At 35.6% G+C, this 26,767-nt stretch overlaps 1 protein-coding gene across 2 annotated transcripts in view; it reads left to right on the top strand.

The window, feature by feature from the left end:
• Positions 1-26,767, top strand: part of LOC137402214 (uncharacterized) — a 37,406-nt gene that overhangs the window by 9,549 nt on the left and 1,090 nt on the right. Inside the window, exons 3-12 of one of the 2 annotated variants that reach the window (XM_068088712.1) lie at positions 8,537-8,578; positions 10,176-10,268; positions 10,765-10,890; positions 12,536-12,684; positions 15,743-15,909; positions 17,526-17,718; positions 18,886-19,080; positions 22,395-22,493; positions 25,402-25,419; positions 26,123-26,281. In XM_068088712.1, coding sequence (XP_067944813.1) covers positions 8,537-8,578; positions 10,176-10,268; positions 10,765-10,890; positions 12,536-12,684; positions 15,743-15,909; positions 17,526-17,718; positions 18,886-19,080; positions 22,395-22,493; positions 25,402-25,419; positions 26,123-26,281 — 1,241 coding nt within the window. The remainder of the gene's footprint in view (positions 1-8,536; positions 8,579-10,175; positions 10,269-10,764; positions 10,891-12,535; positions 12,685-15,742; positions 15,910-17,525; positions 17,719-18,885; positions 19,081-22,394; positions 22,494-25,401; positions 25,420-26,122; positions 26,282-26,767) is intronic. The other variant, XM_068088713.1, reaches the window with a different exon arrangement.

The raw sequence follows: 26,767 nt of genomic DNA, 5'->3' as shown, positions 1-26,767 counted from the left end.
AACTGTTATCATCTTAATTTGCTTTGCCATGCTGCTCAGTCGGCGTATTAGCTATAATGAGTTTACCATAAATTTCCCATTGAGCCCAACCACAGACGAAAATCGCCTGCATTTTTAATATGCCGATTTTATTGTGGATATCAATGAACAAAGCTATTTAACTTTGCACGTTTTCGCTCGTTCGTTATGATAGTTTAGTTTTGCTCATGAAATTTTCGCGAGAGGATGACACCGCGAAAATGCGAAAGTTAGATGCCGCGAATACATAAGTGTCCTAGGGTCTATAAGTGTCCTATATTCTAGCTTAGAAATATCAGCGACTAATGCGAACTGATTGGCATGAATATTATGACATCCAATTAGGGTCACGAACATGCAGCCTTAACCCTAAAAACACTTTCTACTACACCCTCTAAAAGAATGTTAGCAATGTTCAGAGTTGCATTTTCAGTAGATGAATTATGGATGGAAACTACATGTAATATGGTTTGATTTTTAAGACTAGATTTTTCTCCAATTTGAAAGAATTTTAATGTGCTATTTTTCAATAATAAACATAGTTTGAATAAGTATTACCATTTGGCTTAATAAACCTAGTAACAAATGTTTTACGTTCAATCGGTTATAGTTGATCTATTATATCATTAGTTTTTTTGTAGTTGTACTTGCTAGTTAGGCCTACTGTTGCTAAAAATTGAAAAAACCTACTTTGTTCTCAGCATTTTAGTTTTGATCTTTGTGTAGAGCTTTGTGTATATTTTCTCATAGAACAAGTTTACAACTAAGTATTTCCCGAAACTCTGGAATTATGAGTTTATGCCAATTGTCAGGTTTGGGTGAATTATGTTAATTCTCTTACTTTGATGTCATGCTAAAAGTTTTCTAATTAGATTAGATTCAGTAGGAAAATTTTCAACTAGTTTCATAAATAAATGGTAAAACCTGACTTTTGAAGGTGGAGTTTTATTTGCTCGAAACTTCTAAGCCAATTAGTTTACCTACAATAGATTACCATGATGCTGCACATCTTTTTCAAAAATGTTCAGCATTGTGTGACAAAGTTGTGACTGAGGAGGTTTATAGCTGCATGACATATATATGCATAATTTTAATAAAAACAGATTAGAACCATGGGTGTTGTAAATTTCACACAAAACCCAGTAGTTGTGGTGAAAACCTCCCCAGGTGTTGGTTAAACTTGAGAAGTTGAAATGTAAAGGGATAGGATTGGTTCAGGCTAATGACAAAGCAGCTATTTATTATAATTAAAGCAAGGCTAACGACCCCACTTTAAAGTAATTACAAGCGATAAATGCACTGTTGATTTTATAAAGGTCGAAGAAAATTTACATTGTATTAAACCTACAGTAACCATCGCTAATTCTTGTTTATTTTTTTCAGTGAATTACAAGTTCGGAATTTACAACTTTTTATATGTTCGTCCATTTTAAATTAACAAAACAAGGGTCATTGAGTGACATTGCCACAAAGCTTCGAGATGCATGTTTGTTCGTGTTAGTTTATTAACGACTTAATATTATTAAGTCGTTTATTTTTCTTTATTAATAATATTATTAAACTTTAATAGTAAAAATATTATTATTATTAATAACCTGGTAAAATAATAAAAATATTATTATTACTAAAAACTTTAATATTATTATTATTAAAGTTTATTAAGTTTATTAATTTATAATGTTATTATTATTATTAATTATATATTAGTGGCACTGGTTAACATTATAAAGCATAGTGACTAGTTGAGATCACCTACTGCAATAATATAATAATAATAATATACAATATGTTATGTAATAAATTATGTAATGTTATGTTATGTAATGCGTTACATACAACATTCTTTTTATGATACTGAGACTTGTTGCAATGAAGTTTTACAACTATGTATGTTTTTATTATTTAGGCCCTATATTTTAATAAGCTGCTCAATTCCTGATGTATTTTTTTGTAAGTAGAGTTGTTAACAAACCCACCTTTGAGTCTGGAGATGCCTTAGATTTCTTTTATTATTTGTCAGCTAGCCCGGTGCTGGATGTTTAAGAATTGAAGCCAAATATTTTGTGTGACAAGACAGAATAGAGCGCACGCGTGTAAAGTTTGGACGTAGACGAAAATACAGTCAAACATGGATAACTCGTCCACGGATAGCTCGAACACATGGTTAATTCGAACATTTCCTTTGGTCCGTTCCCACGTAATGATAAATTGCTATAGATAACTCGAACTCAACACTGTTAATTCGAACTGTTTTTTTGCCCAACAGCTACCGAAACGGTTGTTTTCGCTTTAGAAAATCACTTTATTCAAAGCCATAGAGGTAAACTTCATCTTTTCGTAATTCATAAGCGTCGTTATTACCACCATCGGCAAAATATTTTTGTCAACGGCTTTTCTAAAAGTTTGGTGAAATTTGATTTATACTGCGATACGATGAATAGCACGGGCTAGCCGGGTCACGCGCGCAAGAATTTTTGCCACGCACATACAAAACAAAAATCGCAAGTTGTTTTGTATGTGCGTGGCGAAAATCCTTGAGTGCGTGACTCGGCTAGCCCGTGATGAATAGTTTTCCGACGTTGATTCCGTGTTGAATCAACGTCGGAATGTTGAATGTTTAAAACGTCTTAAAAAATGTTGTAATTAAACGTATACGTTGTCTGAGCTACAAAAAACTATTCATCATTTGACCTAAACACAGAATACGTGTGTACATTCAATAAGTATTTATTAAAAAAGCGTGAGTGATATAGAATGTACCGTAAAACCTCGTAAAACTTCTAATTGAACTGCCTCGGAGTGTTGCTCTTAACGAATCCCAGGTAAAGTAAGGTAATCTGCATAAACTTCAAGAAAAAATGGCAAAATTGATCGTGGGTAAAACCCCAAAAGAAAAAAATGTCTTTTCTTTTGAGCATTTCAACAACGATCAAGTTTTGCCAATGTCAATCTGAAAAACGTCCTGGCAATAGCATCACCTCAAACAACAAACCAATCTCAAGTGATAGAAAAATCTCTATACTTTTTCATGAAAACGTTTTAAACTTTACATTAGAAGCATTTAATTTGAAACAAGCCATTTGTGCTTTTGATTTATATTATAGTTTGTATATGTACATGTATCTACTACCGTACAGGATGAATTTATTCGCGGAGTTATATTTCGCGAAAACTGTCTTTTCATGCATATTCGCGGATGAATTTATTCGCGGCTGAAAACTGCCACTCTCTAGGAAAAGTTAACTCTATTGCGGCTAATAATAGAGTTATTCCTACGCATGCGCACACTGCGTGTTCCGGTTTATACTTGGCTTACAACTGCGAGGCGATCGTGCTAAGCTACGGTAAAAATTTTTGCTGTGTCCAGAGGTTTTCACGAATAATCATCGCTTTTGAGGCCTTTGATAAGCCAACAACTTGTGGTGAGTAATGGTTTTTTTTAACCATTTACTAAATTAATAATTGAATTTTACTTCAGTGAAAGGCAATGTTTATTTTTCCATCCTTACCGCTTCGTTATTCATTTTAGTGTGAGAGAGGAGCCCAATAATCTGCACGATCTATTTGCAGTAAAGCTAATAAACGCAGACTGCGCAACGGTTGGTCATCTACCCTGTGAAATAAGTATAGTAAGCAGCTTTTTTATCATATCCGGAGGTACAAGACTGCAATGGTGGTGGATGTTATTCCTAGAAGATCACCAATCATTCAGGGATGTATTGAAATTGAAGTGACCGCAGCTGCTAACGAGGAGAATATATCTGTTTTTAAAAAGGAACAAGAACGCCTTTACGATCACAAACTTTTGGCCAACCATCAGAATGTTGCTATAGTAAGCCATGAGGAGATTTCTGATGATAACTGACTTACCAGCCACGTAGTAGTGAGAGAATTGCCTTTAACATCTACCCAAGACAGTGACAACGATATACCGCTGCTAGCCTGCTATTACCAAAATGACTAGTCAGAGAGCACCATTCCACACCAGTACTTATCAAATGTATCAGTTTAATTTTATTGCAAGACAACCACCATTATGGGTGAAACTTTTTATTTACTCCATTCATTGTTTGTAAAATTTTATTTGTATTTGAAATACATTAGTTGTTCACTCAAATTTGTAATTAATTATAATATATTTATACATAAAAATATCTCTAAAAATCCTTGAGAAATATCTATATATATGAATTTATTTCAAATACATGTATATATATAATATATTTAATGTTCTATAAAATATGTAATTATAGTGAGTGGTCAGGCCTACTGCTAACAGCACTCTACGCTCTAAAGAGTGTGGAGTGTTATAACTAACTAAAGTGTTGGAATAAGTTAATGTTACTTATCTTTCTTCCAAATTGATGTTTTACTCTGGGGTCACGACAGGTCTGCTCCGTGCTGGTGCACTCTTCAAGTGACTTGTGTTAAATTCTGGATTTTAACACGTTTTACCTTAAGAGAGCACCATCGCGAAACAGACCTGTCGTGACCCCAAAGTAAAACATCCATCTGGAAAAAAGATAAGTAACATTAACCTATTCCAACACTCTAGTTAGGGTAGTAAAATATGCATTTATACACTTTAACTATCTCTACATTCTACTCATTTCTGAATAATGCAATCATGGTTCCAATATCCCTGCCTTGGTGAATCCATTTCGTATGGTCACCCTCTGCGATGGTAACAAAAAGTGCCTGTATGATTCACACAACCATTTGGCATGTATTTCTCTGAGCTGGGTTACATTTTTCATCAGTGATGCAACCTTCTCATACTGATGGCCGACCTCCATGATTTGTTCTGTGTACCTGTGAATCAAAAAATTATGCTTAGATCAAACATTCTGCCATTTTATAGACAATTACAATTGATGCAAAACAGGTTTTCCAAGCAAATGCTATTTGCATCCAATACTTCAACATTGCAAAGAGCGTTTGCAGAGGCTTTAAAATGTCTTCGCTTACACAATTTTTTTATGGCTTCGCAGTCAGGCTCATTTTAAATTTATATGCTTACCATTGGGAGAATTGTGATTTGATGAAGTCTTTGAACGGTTTATTGACTGAGAGGTCTAACGGCTGCAGGATGTCAGTCATGTTTTTCGGAATCTAAAACAAATTGCAGTTAAATATTGATTGGCCTGAACTAAGTTGTATGGCCTAATTTGAACAACATTTCTATTTGTGAAATGAAATTATTGCCAATACAGTACTATATATATACATAACTATACCTTGCAAACAATGAAATGAAGAACAGGATTTAGCTATGTTATAAAACTGATACACAAATTTAGGAAAGTATCAATTTAAAATCTAGGCTTACCTGCACGCAGATCACATTCATGGAGCCGAGTTTGCTTTTGAAATTATCAGTATTGTGTGCTCGAAAAGCGTCATAAAGAAGAAGAGCTGGCGTATCTGGTTTGCCAAGACGAGTCCTCGTTTCATCTAAGTATGGCTGAATGATATTCTCCACATATTTGATCATTGTCTCCTCGTTGGCCCAGTGGCTAGGGTTTGCTTGTAAATCAAAGCCTGCAGGCATTTTGTGCTGCGGCAAACTTTTGGCAGTTTTACCTGGGTAAATAACCTGATAGGGAAGCATCGTACCGTCCATAGACACTGCTAATACAACAGTAACCCCTCTTTTGTCGCTAAGGCCGTTAATGGTTACCTTTTTCGAGCCCTTGGGGGCCATGGTTTTATCTGAGACTGGCACATAGTTGAGTGGTGTTTGGTCCCAATTAAGGATCAGACACAAAGGAATGTTTTTTGCCATCACATGCTGGGATATCTCACGTGTAAAAGTTAGTGACATTTCCTCTATGTAGTCCGTAGGGAGCTTAAGTTTTCCAGTAGTGGCCTTCCTTTGTGTGTGTCCCATTCTCTTGAACAGCGACTTTGCCCAGCCCTCAGTCAGCTCAATGCTACCTCCATTTTCCTTAAGAAGACCTGGGTTTCCTTTGCTAATAACTGCTCTTGCCACGCACTGAGCAATCCGCCGATTAACCACGCCACCAGCTGTGCGAATTTGTTCAAGTTTTTTGATAACAAGATTGTCCATTTTGTTTCCTAATTTCTTAGGGCGTCCACGCTTATCATCAAACTTGTCATATAAACATGACACCACATGGATTTTGGGATCATATTCTTCCTTGAATTTATTTTTTAATGTGTCAACTTTCTCCTTGTAGATTTTCAGCCACGTTCGTACAGTCGATTCGTTTTTAATATTTGGAAATTTTCGCAAAGTAGATGCTGTGCCATAGGAACACGCATGTTGGCAAATGGTAAGGCGTTCACTATCGGTGTAGTTCGAATATTTGTCTCTAGCTTTCGTGACAGGAATGGATGCTGTTTCACTCTTAATCTGTAGTAAACACAAAAAGGAAAAATATTAACAAGTGTACAAGAAGTACAAAAACAATAGCTGAAGTATCGAATAAAAGCGATCGGTTTTAAACAAGATAATGAACTAATGCAGTTAAGTAATTATGGAAAAAAACGATTCTAAAAATCAAATACATACCATGATATCCAGATCAGAATCACTAGAGTCATCAACTACAGTTTTAGAAGTTGATGCAGTCGATTTTAATGTAAAAAACTGTAATATAGATTTTTGCGAAGCCATTCTGCATAACACGTGGCAACATTGAATAATTCTATAAAGAAGTGCGATGCATTAGCAATGGGGTTAACTCGAAGCCCCGGCGATGCTTTTAAAAAAAAATTGGAACTCGGCTACGTTTAGTACTTCTGCTTAACGGCTATTTTTGCGATGATGCCATTATGCATAACTTGTAAAAACCTTGAATAATTTTGTAAAGAAGTGTGATGCAATAGCAATGGGGTTATCTCGAAGCTCCGGCGATAATTTTAAAAAAGTTTTAGAACGCGGCTACGTTTAGTACTTCTGCCTAGCGACTAGTTTTTAATTTAAGGCAGTAGTTGTTCTCTCTTGTGTTTAAAAATAGAACAAATTATTCACGGCATTTAATAATTCGCGGAATTGTCTGCTCGCGAATTCGCGAATTTTTATATCCATCGGATATTTTCATCCTGTACGGTAATAAATAAGTAAATATATGGACTTGTGACAGTGCTCTGATAACTTGAACGCTCTGATAATTCGAACACTTTTGCTCGGTCCCTTGAAGTTCGAGTTATCCATGTTTGACTGTATATGCTAACACATGCTGTTCACGAAACTAACAGACACACAAACTAACAGACACACAGACTAACAGACACACAAACTAACAGACACACAGACTAACAGACACACAAACTAACAGACACACAAACTAACAGACACACAGACTAACAGACACACAGACTAACAGACACACAAACTAACAGACACACAGACTAACAGACACACAGACTAACAGACACACAAACTAACAGACACACAGACTAACAGACACACAAACTAACAGACACACAGACTAACAGACACACAGACTAACAGACACACAAACTAACAGACACACAGACTAACAGACACACAAACTAACAGACACACAAACTAACAGACACACAGACTAACAGACACACAGACTAACAGACACACAAACTAACAGACACACAGACTAACAGACACACAGACTAACAGACACACAGACTAACAGACACACAGACTAACAGACACACAAACTAACAGACACACAGACTAACAAACTAACAGACACACAGTCTAACAGACACACAAACTAACAGACACACAGACTAACAGACACACAAACTAACAGACACACAGACTAACAGACACACAGACTAACAGACACACAAACTAACAGACACACAGACTAACAGACACACAAACTAACAGACACACAGACTAACAGACACACAAACTAACAGACACACAGACTAACAGACACACAAACTAACAGACACACAGACTAACAGACACACAGACTAACAGACACACAAACTAACAGACACACAGACTAACAGACACACAAACTAACAGACACACAGACTAACAGACACACAAACTAACAGACACACAGACTAACAGACACACAAACTAACAGACACACAAACTAACAGACACACAGACTAACAGACACACAGACTAACAGACACACAAACTAACAGACACACAGACTAACAGACACACAGACTAACAGACACACAGACTAACAGACACAGACTAACAGACACACAAACTAACAGACACACAGACTAACATACACACAAACTAACAGACACACAGACTAACAGACACACAAACTAACAGACACACAGACTAACAGACACACAGACTAACAGACACACAGACTAACAGACACACAAACTAACAGACACACAGACTAACAGACACACAGAATGACAAACTGAGATTTATTAATATAGATTGAGAAATATGTCCGAACTTCCTTGGATTGTGAAGGGTGCAGCTCTTGAAAGTTTTTAAATACGATTTATTTTTGAATTTTTAGTAATTGCTGAACAAATTCATGTGATTAATACTATGCATCTCACTTTGAGAAATATTTTGTAGACCCTCTCACCACTTTACCAACTTTCAAGGTGGCAATTGTAGGTAAGTTCGCTTCCTATATTTGAGTATTGAATGCCTGTGTTTAATATCACAGCTGAAGTTATGATTTACACAAGCTGTCAGATGGTAGATCGGTAGGCTTAATGTCTCAATGAATAGTAATCAAACCTGCCACTGTAGGAATACTTTGAAACTCACCAGTTTAGTTATTGTTCATTTTTATCCAATCAGGGAAACCAAAGCTTCTTTTGATTGGATAATTTATGATTAGTTATGTTTCATCCTAATAGGTTTATTCACACTGTTTGGTAAAACTGGAACTTGTATGAAGATAAAATAGGAAATATCAGTTATTGTGTTGGATGTTTGAGAAAGCGAGGTTTTACCATCAGTTTAATTTGATGCTTTGTTGTTAGCAGTGCAAGTTTAGTTTATATTCTCGCTGTTATTATCCATTCACTGAGAATGCGCTATGGTTGAGACTTGTCTGTTATTATGGTCCATTCACCATTCATTTGTCTGCTAATTATTTTCAACATTTTAGTGCTTTGCTGCAAATATTAATTTTCTGAAACTTTGATTTCATTAATTTTTTAAAATATCCTAATTTAAATTCATAAATTTAATTAACAAATTACATAATTAAAATATTTTTCAATCATCATGATCAGGTCTTCCAGATATGAATTTCCTCTCTGTATCTGATAGATTTTACTTGTCATCAATCATATGAAGATGCTATTACTTCGGAGCAAAAGGTATTGACTCAGTAATTGGTCAGTAATCTGTTTTGTCAAAGAATTCCATGAAGCCCTTATTTGATTGGTTATTAGGTGTGCAGTTCTCAGAGTATTTTTAGGCTCCTTAAAGTTTTCCCAGTGTTAAACCCGAGACAAAATGTGGAAACAAAAGCTTTTTAAAAAACAAAAGCTTTTAACTGCGATCAAGCTTTGTCGATTTGAATTTTGAAACATCTTGGCTGTCTGACTACCTCAAACATAAAAAAGTATTTAATCACAAAAAATGCTGATACTTTTTGATAAATTCATCTAAAAATTTGCATAAGTTCATCTCTAAATGAGAACTACCTGTATTCTCTCTGAGTTTTAGTTGACATGACTGGCTGAAATGTTAAAATAACCATCACTGTTAACAGTGAGATGTTAACAGTGAGATGTTAACAGTGAGATGTTAATAGTGAGATGTCAACATCTCACTCGGTCTACAAGATGAAAAGTGCATGTGCAGTATCATGCACTTTTCAGCGCTATTGTACTTTAAACTGTACAGTACATAGGTGTGGAATTAATACATTTGCCAGATGCCTCTTTGATTTCCACACTTGCTGCTGCTTTTCAAGTGCATCACATTTCTAGAGCATTTCTGCTTGGAACTAGTAGTGGTAAACAGGTTGTATTAAAAATACCTGTCAGTGATTGTTAATTTAAGTTTGTGGTGCCGGTAAAGGCTGTTTAAATGCTTCCTCAGGAGCAATTTGCATTGTTATCAATTGAACCATATTTTTATCTTTGTGATGATGATTATAACATTAAGCCTTTTAAAAAATTAAGGTTTCAAATTTTTAATGAAATGGTTGTCTATAAAATAGGTTTTGTGTGATTGCTGTGCATGGTTTTAGGTGACTGTAAGACAGGAAAAACCGCCGTGTTCAACAGGTTTGCTAAGAACTGCTACTTTAGGGACTATAACCCTACCAAGACAGTAAAGATAGGTAAGAACAATGCATAACGTTCACCTTGACCTTCCCTTTTCCCTTCTCGTAACTGTTTGGTTTTGCTAAATTCCATTCTTCCTTATGCTTTTATGGTTATGACGTATTGGTGTATGTAACATAGTCGTAACAGTGTTGTTTATTTTGCTCTTGTGTGTAATATGTATCATATATAGATCTCTATGTATACACTAGAGTAGTAAGGTTCTCTGAGCGAATGGTATGCCAAAAATTGGAAAAAGGGATCCAACAAATTTATACAAGACGTCTGCACTTTTTAGCCTTGTTTGCTACGTTAGGTTGTGTACAGTGGATTCTTTTTTTGCCAGTTATTTCATCCTTATTTACTCTTATTTTACTATTTAAAAAAAATTTCAACTTAAAATGTTGTTGGTAAACATTAAACCCCCAACCCCCCCTCTCCTCGAAACAGTTGCCCTATGTTGCAACTGAAAAGAACAGCAGCTGCCATTTTTTGTGAATTTGTTTATTTTAGCGAATGTCATCAAAAAGTTAAATGTACCAGATGACCTCATTGTCTCTCTCACTCTATGGGACACACCTGGCAGAGATGACATTGACCTCTCCGATGTATACTTCACGAGCATAGATGCAGCAATCGGTATGTATTTCAATCTATCAACTTACATAATTCCTCCCACTGTCCAAAAAAGCTTTACCTAGAAGTTGTATAACAACCATAACCTTTGCCATAAACTTCATCATAATTAGACCTGTGTCCATCCATCTGTCTGAAGCCATGTTGGAGACTGGAAAAAAGTATTGCATCATGCGGGGTTTGAACTCGCGACTTTTAGCTTGGCAGACTAACACTCCAACAGCTGTGCTAATCGACTGCCTTCTTGCACTTTGGAATAATTTTGCTCACAGTTATTCTCTGTGCTTCCTCGGCACACTTGGCGATATATTACAGGGCATTAGACTGCCCAGGGTACTAGTATACAATAAAAAGTTGTATTCCTATATCGTTATCGTGAAAACGGGTAAATTGAGATACAGTTTGGCGAAGCTAGAGACGAGTGGTGCATAGATAGAGCTGGTGATAAAGACACACAACTTTAAACACAACATAACTTAGACTATCTCAACTCGTTATTAGTTTAGTTTACTTGTTTATTTTATTAAATTTTCGTGCTTTTTTGTCAGTTCTAATCTTTAGCCTCTTCACTTACCAAACTAGTTTAACAACCTGAAGCATCATACGCTGGCGGTTATTTCACGAATAGACTTTGACCAATCAGGTCAGAGAGTTTGTGCGTTAGACCATTGTAAAGAGAGGTTTAACTGTAGGAAAACCACTAGATATTTTGTTTGTTGACGAAAGAAAATTCCCAACAAGCGTTTATAGCGACAAAATGAACATCCTGATCGCACTTCAACGAAATGACATCATGCTAGCAACTACAACTCGAACCATACTAAGCATGTGGTTGCTAGCCTAATAATTTTTGCCCTCTTTCAAAAAATGTTCCTCATCGACTGAAGCATCCATAGTTGTGTCTTTTTCATCTTATTATATACGAACATTTTTTTACCTTCACACCATTTATTGTGGATCGGCTCCAATCAAGTCAGTACAGTAATTGTCGAGTTAGTTAGCGTAATGATGGGGAGGTAGTCGTCGTATAACGACGCTAATTCGTTCAAAAAAATTCGTCAATTTACTACATCGTCGTTAACTCAGTTCATCATCATTTTATATCATATATGGTATTTTTACTGTTGTTCCTTTTTTATGCATTATATTAAAGTCTTATTTAATATTTTAGTATTAAATTTTAAAAGCCGAGGCTAGTATAGATTATCGAAAATGAATGTGTGCCATTTTGTCATCATTCGACCAAATGTATGGTAACATACATACCGAACATATAGTATTTTTATTTTTCATTATTTCTCCTATTATTATATAGTGCAACATAACACTTGTTTTTTTTTCAAAGTATTAATTGGATGGATAGATTATGGCTTAGAGTATGAGTAACTCGGGAAGATACTGAGTGATCGAGAGATGGGAGAAGGTGACTGCGTTGCCACAGCCAACTTATCGTACTTTTTCGTACTGCAGTTATGCTCACAACTTCACTGCCACCGCCTTGTCAGAATTAAAAGAGATTTGTGTTAAACAAATACTGGGACAGTTCTAGAGTCTGTCATGCTTTGAGTTGTCATTAAATGAGTATGTCGTTAGACCCTACCTCTACATAGCCATATGAACAAGTATAAGTAATTGTCTCTCCTTGTAGTGGTAGTTGATGTTACTAGCAATGAGTCTATGGATCTAGCTGGCTACTGGAAGCAACAGGTCATAAATACTATTACCAAGTATACTGACATGACGACCTGCGAGGCTCTCAAGTTACCCATCTTGTTGCTAGGCAACAAGTTTGATTTGGTATGTCTTGACTTAATGATTACGTATTGGACTTCTTGCTTTGGCCTTAAAATTTGTAATCTGTTACTTGGCAACGCTTGGTATCGGTACCTAGTGGATATTACTCGATAATGAATAGTGGGTGTTTGTTTAGTAATATAATATTTCTAAACACGAAGGTTGCCTTCATGAATGGGCGAATCCTCTTCAGGTAATTATCTATATATAAAATTCAAAGTTTGTGGTCATACGGTGTCTGTCCAGTTATAGCGATTAAATTCTAGCAATAAAAGATCCGATGCGCAGAAGATTTGATCTTGGAACCTCCTATTCACAAGGCGATGAACTAACCCATTTAGCTACACGGGATGCAATGGATTCATGGGTCGATATGAGTCATTATCTGGGTTGAATTACACATGGTAACTCTGGTTTTGCGCAATGTCACGCAATGTCACGCAATGTCACTAAAGCTTGCTCTCACGGCATTTATCAGTCAGTTTAGCAATACGGATACTAGCTTACGCACGTTAGCCCTTGGCAACTACATTACCTGTTACTGTTTATAAGCCATTTTTTAATACTTGTGCAACGCCAGGCATTTGGCTAGTTTACTAATATTTTACAACCCGGTCAGCAGATACAGTTCTTGAACGAGAGTCGAGCTGTCACAACCACATGAGGTTTTTAACATACAGTGGAACCTCGGTTCTAGAACATAATCCGTGCCAGAAGGTTGTTCGAAAACCGAGTTGTTCGAGATCCAAAACAAGTATTCCCATTAGAATTAATGTATTTAAATTTTAATCGGTTCCAAACCGAGGAAAAAACTTCGGTGTAGTATTTTGTAAACATTTTTCGCCATAAACTGTACTTTATACTACATACTATAAATAAAAATCGGGCAGATATAGATGACGATGACGATACAGATGACGATGAAAACAGAAAACAAAATGTAAACATTTTGTATGCTTTGCTCTTAAAACATCAAACAAGTTCTAGGTTAAGATACAATACCAAAGATTGCAGAAATTGATAATGAAACAGCAAATAATGCAACAGATCAATTACATCAAAAATTGTAGAAAAAAGAAAATATAAACAGCTATGACACATTTACTTCACATATTTGAAGGAGATTCTTCCTCCAAAACAATTTAGGATAACTCGACTGGAGGAATTGTCTCCCTAGCAAATCTCTCCAGTAGAGGGACGTCATCCCAGACGTTTCTTCCTTTCTGTAAAGAATTTCCGAAGTGTAACTTGCTTCTCTAACTTGCTTGTTAACGAATGTTTTCATGCTATTTCTGGAGCTTTTCCGAACGTTTAATTCTAATGCGCATGCTCCGGTTTAATCGAGAACCGAATGTATGTGACATTCGGTTCTCAAAACATCCGCGACGAACGAATCTCAGTTTTTTGGTCGAAAAACGAATTGATCGAGAACCTAGGTTCCACTGTATAAATAGTTTGAATTTAGTAACCAACTTTAAATGCCTATAACTGTATGATTATGGTTTACGATGATATGACCTTTTTTGCCAGTTTCAATTGTTTTTTTAGTTCATAATTTTTTTTATTTATTTGTGTTCCTCCCTACAAAATATACTTGTCTCGTCATTTTCAATATCAACTTTTATGAATAGGTCTATTCATGTAAAAAAATTTACGATCTCATTGATATATAATTAGTTGTTAATTGCGGAGGCTGTCTTCTATTGGATAATCAACATTAAATGGCTGACCATCTCTAAACTAGATATACGGTCTTGCAAGAAAATTTTTTAGCATTAGGCCTCATCTTCACAAATCCTCTCTCACCAGATCGGTGTTGTGGTTGTACCAATTAATATAGTATTGTTGTTGCTTGGTAAAATCGGTTTTTTAGCTAATGGATTCTAAAGAACTTTCTAAACAGCAATAATACAACATTTATAGCCTTGTAACAGCCAAATAACTCAATGTTCACTTTACAAAAGTCTGCACAAGTGCTTAGGTTTCTAATATTTTGCAACGACAAAATGTCTAAATAAAAGCTTCACTTCATTGCTCTCAAAAATCAACTTTTATTTCTCTCACTCAAAAGGTAATCTGTTAGAGCTGGTAAGAATGGCCATGGGCTGGTTTTTTATGGTATTACTTTTTTCTGTCTAGCTCTAATTTACATAGCTCATTAAATTTAATCTTTACTATAATAAGAGCCGTATCCATCTGTCCCTACATCTGTTCGTCATTCAGCGCATTAATAATTATAAAATGATTCAGCTAAAGAGTCATGGGTCAATGACATCACTGTGCTTGATTACCATGAAATAGCCTCAATCTGATTTGTAATAACAATTTGTAATACAGGTTGTCCCAAAATAATGTACATATTTACTATTTAAATAGCTAATAAATAAAAAATTTTTACACCAGATTTGCTTTTATAGTAAAAGTTCTCGGCCTACAGGTACTCGGCCTATGTCAGATCGAAATCTTTGTTCGCTATAGCCTAATTGTAAAAAGAAAGCTGAAGTGACGGAGCATTGTACGTGTGAGTTCCACAGAGATGCTTGAACACGTGTTGCCTATCTATGAATCGAAAATAACTGAGAATTATGAGACCATCCAGTGCAGGAGAGAACAAAACTTAGGCTAAGAGGAAAAGCGACATCTCATGATTTTTAAAGTGATCTACGAAATGGTGATCCCTTTGGGGCATCTCAATAGAACTCACACGTAAAGTGTCTTGCCACTTCAGCTTTCTTTTTTATATTTCTAGTAAAAGAACTTGTGGTGGTCGAACATAAGCGGGGTATCTGCTATTCTTATTCTGAAATCAATTCTGAAATACAAAAAAATTGTTTGCTATTTCAAGTCAAAGGGTGTGTGCATTACTTTGAGACATCCTGTAAAGTTCAAATAAGTTTGCTGCCGTATCTAAGATAGATGCTGTACCATTAGCATTAACCTCTGAACTTATACTTGTTGAGCAGGTCATGTTCAAACCTTATAAGGTCTGCTAATGATGAAATTCTTTTTTATTCACAGCTTGTGTTTATAAATTGCTGATTTTGTTTGCTGCGATGCACAGGTAGAGAAAAGCAAGCCCAGTTTTCTTGATGCTGAGGAAAATCGAAAAGAATTAGAAGATGAAAATATGGAATCAGATATTCTGATGATAGAGAAGAAGGAAGAATGGCATCCGCCTTGCCAACAGAAGATCGCTGATTTAGCTGAGCAGCATGGCTTCATATCAGGGTATGCTGTTTAGTATCCAGCTATTTGATGTTCATAAAAGGATTGCATCATTTAGGATTTGAACTCGTGACCTTTAGCATGATAGACTAACACTCCAACAGCTGTGTCAATCGACCACCATGTTGCATTTTGGAATAATTGTGCATATAGTTATTCTCTGTGCTTCATCGGCACACCTGGGGATATATTACAGGGTACTGAACTGCCCAGGGTACTAGTATACAATAAAAAGTGGTATTCATTATATCATTGTCGTGAAGACGGGTAAATGAAGATAAAGTATTAACGATGCTAGAGACGATTGGTGCATAGATAGAGCTCGTAATAAAGTCACACAACTTTAAACACAAAAAATAACTTAGATTATATCAACTCGGTATTATCGTTTTTGGGTATGCTACACAGTAGAACATCGCCATACAATTTTAATTCCTTCCATTGCTGGCACGGTAAGGCAAATTTTATGTATAGAGCGGTATACAAACCCATAGTAATTATAAATTGCATACATCCCCTGGTAAAAATCATCAAAATTTTATATACATGTACTTACTGAACATATTAAAAATGAGTAACAACACAATAAGTTAACCTTAATAACTATAGTTACCTACAGTAGCTTTACTGTAGTTAGTGGTTATGATCTGCAATAAAATGTAGCGTTACAATGTATTATATGCAGTATGTACCATAGGGAGTTCTTACCTTCAAGGCAGATCTATAACATAAACAATGAATTTAACTAAAATGAATTTAGCTTACTAAACACTTAGCCAGCACCTGTTTTATCATTTTGTGTTTGTTAGTATTTCCACCATTGTTTGCCTTTTACTATAATATTATTAAGGCTTTCTTCTACCACGAATCATGAGTGTATCTTGGTTCTCTATGCTGTACAACTTGTACACAATTATGTATAGTTAAAGTCATTCTTATCTGCAAATAGAACAAAATAAGAACAAGTTTAGTATTGGTTACAAAGGCCTGAAAATATCTCAGGAACAACTGTCAAAGCATAGCATACTAGAGCTTGAAATACAGCTATTGGCATCGATTGAATTTTTAGCTGTGCGTCTTACAGTTTTACCATAGTTCTTGAAGTGCGTACATGAAGTCCTAATTACCTAAAGTACCTAATTATTATGTAATGCTGTAGCAAGGTGGTTGAGTGGTGCACATGGTAGTGCGCTTGGATTAGGAATATCAGGGTTCAATTCCTGTCTGGTGCAAAATTTTTCCTAGCGCTCTTAACATGGTTTCAGGTTAACACGGTGGTTCATGGTTAACACGGCTCTTGTTATAGTAAAGAATGTATTTGATGCCGAACACATTGTATGCCTATTGTTACAATAATATATATGCATCTTTGGCTTAATGCAAGTTAGCTTCAATTTAGTTTAGAGTGAGACACATGGGCTAGCGCTCTTTCCTTGCGTAATGCTAAGGCTAAATAATTGCGCTTGCAAGGCTTCTGTTGTAGCCTAATGGTAAGATATCTAATTGTACTACAATGCTTAGATTTTACAGTCGTACTAGGAGTTTTTATAGTCATGGGTAGATAACTCTCGAAGCTAACTCAATTAGTTTTGGCAGCAAATGTTCTGGTTTCTGTGAAGGCTACTGGTGTCTGCAAAGGAAGCCGATGGCTCGGTGCGAGAGGCCATGCAGTGTCTTTTACGTAATCTCATAGATGCTCATCTGGAGAAACTTCGTGGCCCCAGCAAGGTCAAGGGTGAAAGGCGACGCAAGAAGATGCAGATGCCCGCTAGTGGAGTGGATACTAGCCTTCGTATGTCAGGAGTTGAGATGGTAGGTTCTATGCTGCTGCAATTTTTTTGGTTGTAGAATTGTTGTTATACAAAAAAAGTGTTAGATGTCCGATTACAAATGAAATAGAATGATTTATACCGAATTAGGGCACTACTAGCAGCGCCAGAGTTTGGAGACAAATGTTTGATTGTTTGCAAGTGCATTAGCGTTGTTTTTTTTGTTCATTTGAAGATACACAGAAACATTTATTAATAAGATAGTTCTAGTTGTATATTATATCAACCGCAAATTTGTGTGCGAGAATGTTGTCAATGGCTTTACCTGCATCTGGACAGTTATTCAAACTGCTCGTAAAATTGTACTCATGATTCGTCAAAAATATAAAAGATAATATATGACACAGTTGTGGTATGTAGATTGCAAACTTCGCAGAACTCTGTGCGCAGTAAGTTGAAGAGAAACCTGAAATCTAGCCGGGGCAGGTTGGCTATCGTACGCATCGTTATACTTCATTTTTTTGGAAACTGTTTGCTAGTTGATTGGCTCAGTACTCTCATTACTACCAGGAAAGGATAACTCTCATTAACTAGAGTGTCGAATAGTTAGCACAAAAAGCGTCCTCGTACGCTATTTATGTATGCATCTATGTGAGTAAAATCAAAGTACTACATCAACCAATATATGTTTCATTTTATGAACTTTCTGTTACTAAAACTTTCAATTCACTGTTCAGTTTCCTACACAATAATATTAGATTACCAACTGTAAAAACAGTTCTGTTGAACTCACCAAACAATTCCTGATTTCTGTTTTTCTATTTATTTTTTTGCATATAGCGAGAAATGTCATTTTGTTAGTGATTGCTAATGTCATTAACAAGTTACGCATACGTACAGACCCTGTATCTAGCACAGGGGATTCACCGCACGCCGTCAGCTATACACTCTTCATATGCTGTCCATTATTGTGTATACAAGCTAGCATTCCTAAGGTGAAAGTGTTGTGTTTACGGTTTCCATATTTTTTTTCCATCAATGCCGCTTTACCAAACATTTACAATTTGTCACCGAATGTCAAGTAAGGCTACAATGACACCTGAATGTACCACTTGTTTTCTGTTTTTACTAAATGCATCTCCGACAGCGTGAACATTAGAGCTGTAATTGAGAGAATTCATTGAAGGCTGTTTCTTCATTTTACACACAGATTGACTGTCATATCCGGGAGTGCGAACTTCCGGTCGATAAAATATCTAAGATGAAAGCGAGTTATGAAAAGACTCTAGAGAACTTCAAGTTGCAGTGCGCTGATGGAGGGTTCATCCCGATAGAGAACTACAAGAAGGTGACCCTTGAACAGTGTGTGACTGCTCTCAAGTTGGAGTTCGACGAGAAACTCGTGGTCAGTATTTCTATTTGTTCTTGTTAAAGGGTAGTCTTCAGCTCACAGGTCAAGGCGGCACATCTAAATGTAATCTTATGGTTGTAATAACGCCTCATAATTAGCTCTTTCGCAACTTAATAATTTGTTTACCTGGATGCTATTGAATATTAGGTAAAACTTAATATTTGACCAGGTCGCATACTAATCATGATATTTTTTTAACCAGACAGTATGAAAATTATTTTGATACCAAATTATTCAGCAGAAGGTTTTACATCAGCTGAAGCCATAAAAAAGGTTTGCGCTTTTACTATTATGCCAGTCGCCTCAGAATGAAGGGGTGAAACAGGAAATATATGAACTTTTTACTGCAGTAATATTTTTGTCCATCAATTGATGTCTACAGAATCAATATACATTTTCTGCTTTCCTCTGTCCACCCATCACACAATAGTCTGTTTAAATGCTTTCATCTATTTATATATGAGGAGTTCACTTCCAAAACCAGTTATTTCCGATCTTAGCATTTTTCACAAACAAAAAAATTTTGTATACTCAATATTATTAAATATAATTGGCATAGTTTTTAGTTAATACTCAAGACGAATGACAAAACAAGCTTATACTTTCTTTTTGTTCAACAATTTTGTCAAGAAGCATGGTAAACAGCCAACAGATTCATGCTTTTTTTTTCAAAAGTAGTTATTTCCAGAAATAACTGCTTTTGACACGAAATAATCTGCAATCAGTGATTTAAACAATAAGTCTTAGATAATAGTCTGACTTTAACCACAGCTTTAGGTGAACTACAATATAATCATTAATGCGGACTAGTTACAAGCGGCGAACCAACATGTTATATACAATAATATCTAGGAAATAAAAACATACCGTATATCGTTTTACTATAAAATGCATCTTGCTTAGAAAGAAATTCTCTACAAGATATGTATAAAATTGTTTAGTAAATCTCACCCTCGCAACTTTTTTTTGCGTTGAACAAACGGGGTGTGTTTCTTATATCTATGAAAGTAACGATCTGGTTTGCCGTTTTGAAAATAATTGAAATTGTTAAGCCAAAATTTTTTTATTGGTTGCACGTGATTGTAAGTAAGGTTGTTTCAGACATCATTTGATTAGTCTAGCTAATGTTTGGGTCTTGTAATGAAAAGAAAAGTGACAACCTATTGATAAGGCGATCCATCGGCTTACGGTCTGTACTTATATTACTGTGCAAGCCGATATATTGGCTTGCGAGAGAGTTAATAGCAAAAATAATAGTAGATTACTACTACTAGCACTAGTTAACTTCTGTACTAAACACAAACAAACATGCATTGTGTTTGATGTGATTATTTCATTTTTCTTTGCCTTCTGCAATTTAGTAAAATTTTGGTTTCAAGCCAATTTAACAGTAAAAGGGTTTAAATTAATTACCTTCTACATTCTCTTTGTTCTTTTTACTTTTGCTTGTGTTATTTGCACAGGTTCTTCCAAAAAAGTCATTTAAATGTTGCTAAAGTAGAATTATTTGTTGAAGATGCATCCTTCATAAAACCACAGGAAGTGGAGAGATAGCTTACAAAACTAAGTCAACGGATCAAAAAGCTGATCTATTTTTACAACAACCAATTGAAAAGCAAGCACAAAAATAACTGCTTTTGAATGAAACCCAAAAGGAAATAACTGGTTTTGGAACAAAACAAAGATTTTAGTGGGTGCAATGTATGATAAATTACTGGTTTAGGAACAAAAAATCTATTGAACAATGTACTCATATTATTAGAGTATAATTTAAGATTAAAAAGTCAAAAAGTGCAAAAAATGGAAATAACTGGTTTTGGAACTGAACTCCTCATATCACTTAGCACCTGACAAAAAATTTCACAAGTTTGCTGTTTTGATATTTCTTTTCTGACTAAAAATTTGAGATCTTATACGCGTTATTTTTACTATATCAACAACTTTATAACAATAGATGGCAGCTAAGGATATCTAAAGTATCGATATCAACACACTCAGTAGCTATAGCAAGAATGGGCTAGTGGTTCTTATGGAGTGTGATTAAACAGAATGGGGCCAAAGTGTCGGATAAAAGAAAACGAGATTGTAATAATCCGTTGCCCAAAGCATAATGTTTGTAGTGAATCAACTAGATTGTCCCCTAATAAGCCATGTTTGTCATTGCCTTCTACTACTGATTCCGCTGCCTCTGTTGCGTAATAGTCTTTACTTTGTAATGAAGTTTGTCAGCATACCAGGGATTTTCTCTTTCATAATTATGGGAGCAGATCTTTTGGATAGAGTGTCCTTTCTATGATTGTTTACTAAATGGAACTAAACATTTAATATCTGAATTGAAACACTAAAATTTATACAATTGCTAAGAAATGCCCTGATAGTGATACCTGCTGGTGTATGCCATACTGGGCTACTACCATCTACTACTATCTTGCATCACACTCCACAAGTGTCATCATGATCCCCTTACGGTGTCCCTGAAGAGGTCCCTGCTAATATATCATGTGATGTACCAGACTGTATCAACCATAATACATACCCCTATCACAATCTTCAACTATACCGCTGTCAGCCTCTCCCAGGATGCCTTTTTAATATCTCCTATGTATTCTGTACTGGCAAAATGCCAAGACACGGAAAATATTTAGTAAAAATAATACTATAGAGAATTCAATGTAACTCTGGACAAGAGATTTTTTTTTGAAGAAAAATGTAATTAAGACCTTTCTTGAACTACAAGCTACCTGTGGAAGCAGCTTTGGTTATTATCAAAACAGGTTTTCACTTGGTAACTTTTAACATGTCCTTGTAAGTGTAACATTTTTCTTCATGCATCTTTTCAGGTTTAAGGCATTGATATAGATGTATACTTTTGAAACATTACTCATATACATGCGTATGATGTAATACACTAAATAATACTTATATACACCGGATGGTGTGGTCATAGGTGTAATGCAGAGATCATAGGCGTAATGCAGAGGTCTTAAGTGTAATGTAGAGGTTATAGGTGTAATGCAGAGGTCATAGGTGTAATGTAGAGGTCATACGTGTAATGCAGAGGTCATAGGTGTAATGCAGAGGTCATAGGTGTAATGTTGAGGTCATAGGTGTAATGCAGAGGTCATGTGTGTAATGTAGAGGTCATAGGTGTGATACAGAGGTCATAGGTATGATAGTGGTCATAGGTATGATACAGTGGTCATTGATATATTGTAGAGGTCATAAGTGTAATGCAGATGTCATATGTGTAATGTAGAGGTCATAGGGGTAATGCAGATGTCATAGATGTAATGCAGAGCATGCTGTAGGTGAAGGAGACGGAGAGTGGAATGGTGAGGTTGGAGTTGAAGAGCGTCGAACAGCCAAGAGGGCAGTCGGCCAGAGCACTTGATAGCTTCAATAAAGAGGTAAAAAAGTTGGTATTTATGCCATATGAATATTCAGAGCTCTTTGTAGACTCCCGATAAAGTTAGTTGTGTGAGGTCCTACCCTCTCATCTCTCTTGTTTAACAGTTGACAGTTAGTACAGTAAACCCTTGCTACTTCGCTGCTCATCTTTCGTGGCTTCAGTATTTCGTGGTCTAAAAATGTTTGTTGAAAAATTAAATAACAAAGATTAATTAGAAAGCATTAAGAAATTAAAATACATAAATATACATACATAAAATACATAGATATATATACATAAAATACATTTATACACATGGAAATAAATACAATATGTTTAGAAAGCAGTTCAAGTGTTTTGGGGTTAAAGTTTGGCTCATATATGAACTTTTAAAAATTACTATCTATTTGGAAGATTTTGACGTATCACAGGGATGCTGCTTCCCATTAACCATGAAAAGTGAGGAGTTAGCTTAGTTTCATAAGGAAGGCTGTGTTTGGGCTGGCAAGCCGATTTATTTTGTTAAAAGGTTTTTTGGGATCGGTTGCTATGCTTTTGGTTTGCTAACGTGACGAGGCTTCTGTACTGGTTTATGTCATAGAAAGCTAGGATTTTAATGTGTGGGAACTTTTGAGAAATAGCAGGGCATGTCTTTGGTTCGCAGATTTGGGTTTTCACATTTATTTTACACGTTAGTTCAACACATCACATTGATTTCACATAATGATCTCACTGTAGCCGTTCTGTAACAGGTCGTTAGTTAATTATCTCAACTTATCTAAGGACACTTTTTTTAGCTAACTAACTGTATTCATTTTCAGTAAATAGTTTGCCGTACAGTATCTGAACCAAATCTCCCAGTGTCTGTAATTTTAGTTCGAGTTCTATGTGTGACCACCAAATCTGGTCTTTCACACTTGATACACAAAATTATCAATAGGTTAGGCAAGTTTTTTCCCCATTACAGGCATCGGATGTGGGCTTAAGTCACAAAATTACTAGCATTGTTGTTAACTGATTTAGTGTTAGCTATTTGATTCTTATGGAAGTTATCTGCTCTGTCAACAAGTGGTAGCAGGAAGTCATTGATTCCCAACCTCTCACAAGGTGAGCGAAGAACTAGATTATTTGCTGACTCTCATCCTCAATACTAAAATGACATCACGGAAAATATTACGATATTACATTAATGTCGACTGTTTCTCATTGTGCCGGTCGGTTCTCTACAATCCAATGTCTTTAAGGCCCGTGCACACTGTCTCCCAAATCGATGATTAGCTGGGCGATGGATCGCAACGATGGGCTGCTATAATGTCACTTTGCAATTAGGAGTCAACGTAATCGTTGCTAGCGATGTTGCATGACTTGCAACACATTGAATATTGACACCGACGGTCGCAACTGTTAGCATCTTGATTGGCTGTTCGTTGACAGCATCGGATCTAATTTCAACAGTTGTGAAGATTGATGCCAATTCATATTCGTAAGCATGGCAAAGAACTACACTCATGATGAATCGTATAATCAGATTATTAAAAGATAACAAAAGGACCCACAATATCACAAATGTAATTCTGTAATTTTTAGCGATCACCTACAGCTGATCACTTATAGTGTGTACACCTTATCGTTGGTGGTGATGTCGAAACAGCCAATCATTACTGTCCACCGCACAGCTAAACGTTAATTTGAGCGATAGTGTACATGCGCCTTTACCGATTGTTGTTCAATATATGTCTAAGTAAGTTTAGTGGGATGTGAATATGCCGTAGTATCTCGGAGTCTATGGCATATCTCTGGGTCATCATATTCCGCTGACTTGGCTAGCTTTTAACTATATTAACGACTAATTAATATCTTATATGCATGATTATATGTTTATTAGCCTTAGATTTACATGGAGGGTATCTAGGAATTTTGTTGAGTGGCTAAAACTGCATTTAAAGAGTGAGATGCCCAGGTACCAACTCTATCGCATTCTTTGTTCATTTTGTTGTGCTACTTGACTAAATTGGGTGTTTCTGGTTGAAAATATCTCTCAAAATCCTAATTTTAGTTCAAATTTTAAAATCAATTTCGCCATTTTCTTAACAAGCTTAGCTGTCGGTAGTTGTCATTAGCTGGTGGTAATCTGTTCAGTTAGGTATGCTTTTATATTATCTCTGATACAGCCTTGACCTATTAGTTGAAAAATTAAGCATTTACACAGCAGAAATGATTCAGGTCCATGGTTCAGCTTGTTTGTTTGCTCCAGGTCTGTTAGTGGTGCTCTGACGGGTATCTAACCGTGCAAATTGTTGCAGCCATTTTTATGAATTCTTTTTCATTAGCTTTTACGTAGTTGATGTTGCAGAGGGACATGATGTGTGCGATAATCACATTAAATTACGCCAGTTTTATTAAACCGATATTATTTAATAAATGTGGTAGGAAGTTTGAATATGGGTCAGATAGTGTTTGAAGCCGTCGAAATCCTTGAACACGAGCAACTCATTTCATCAAAGGAACCATGTTGAAAAAAAAGAAAAAAGCTTGGAAAAGTTATATTTGAGTAGAAACTTTTCACATATTGGATTATTTTATTAACTGAAATTTAACATGTTGTTATTTTGGGTTGCTTGCACTTCTTTAAGTATAATCTATGTTCTTTTAATTTTTGAAACGCCATCATTGATGTATGTTTACACGAGGTTACGTTATGAGCCTTATTACAATCTCTAATTAGTCTGCAAATAAGATAGTTTGTAAAGAATAATTACTAATCACAACGGGTGTCTGTAATAATCACTCAGTATGGCTGTTTACTGCTGATCAGCTTCATCCTTTGGCTCGGCATTCCTGACCGATACAGAATGTGTGATGTATTATACATTCCATACACTCTATATACATTCTATGTTTTTGATGTTGTGAGAAATCTCTTGTAGCTCCAGTTCTATAACCAGGTAATCATGCTAATACACGTGGACTGCTGCTTTCTGGCATACATGTGCTATCTTATGTTGCACTCTTCATCTCCACACTTTTCCCATGCGCTTTATATCACACCATTTACCATATTATTGGTTGATTAAACTTTTGGTTGTCTGTTAATATTATTTACACAGCACAGATTCTGTTCGAGATTAAATGACTGATTTGTAGTGATTTTAACGGTAGTGATTTTAACAGTGGGTGCTGATTGGTATGTTTAACACAAAATGCTTGAGTTTCCAAATTATGTTCTCTATTTTCTGATACTCTTACCATAGTTCTCTTACCCTTGCACACTAATGTTGCTTCAGATCACTTTGCGCAAATAGGAGTTGTCTTTTCAGATGGACAACTTCAAACATCCATTGTGATATGCGATCAGCTTCTGTATGAATTTTCATCTTTATCTAAGCTGAGGACCTTTGAGCAATGATGGCTCCAGGCAGAGATTCTTTGATATATAGTTATGTTTATTAACTTTCCTTAGCAGAAAATGTTTGGTTTTGTTGCAGTCAGGATATAAAATAAAGACAGAAAAATGGTGTGTGACTAGCTTCTCAAATATAGGCTTTGTAAAAATTTGTTCTCCTGTCTTGAATGATTGATTCATTTTTGAAAATGTTTTAGTAGACATGATTGGCCAACATTTTAGACTTAGCACTCTATTGGTTGCAGTTTTCCGCAGTTTGTGCTATCATAATTGCGGAGAGTCAGGATCTACAGGCTACTCTTCACCGTCTCGACCAGAAGATTCTCAAGAGTCAGTCAGAGATGTGGGAGAAGGAACGAGAAGAGTTGGGTAAACCAAACTCAAAAGGCAGCATTGATTTGAAGGTTGGTTTTTTGATCGGTGGAATTTTCATCGCTACGTTCTTAAAATTTCATCTGAAGTAAATTATCTCTGTATAGTTTGTAGTTATCTTCTATATACGGTTTCTAAAGATGAACTTACACAAAATTTGTGTAGGTTTTATCAGAAAGTATCAGTATTTTTCTATCATTTGCGATTGTTTTGATGTTTAAGGTGATTTGATTGCCAGGATGTTCTTAGATTACAATCGATAAAACTAGATCGCAATTGAAACGCTCTGAAAAAAAATACGTGTGGAATAACATCACTCGTTGTTATCATTTCGATTAATAACCTCAGCTATTAATAGCGTTAAAGCGTCTCTTTTTCTGCTTTTTCTTTTTGCAATTACATATGTCATAATTGCACTTTCGATTGATCGCATAATTTTAATTGCGATCAAGTTTTATCGATTTTAATGTTTAAACTACCTGGCAATCCAAACACCTCAAACATCAAAGACATTAGCA

The sequence above is a fragment of the Watersipora subatra genome, chromosome 8 (genome assembly GCF_963576615.1).
Source record: "Watersipora subatra chromosome 8, tzWatSuba1.1, whole genome shotgun sequence".
In the NCBI taxonomy this organism is placed as follows: Eukaryota; Metazoa; Bryozoa; class Gymnolaemata; order Cheilostomatida; family Watersiporidae; genus Watersipora; species Watersipora subatra.
This window is presented reverse-complemented; position numbering and strand designations above follow the sequence as displayed.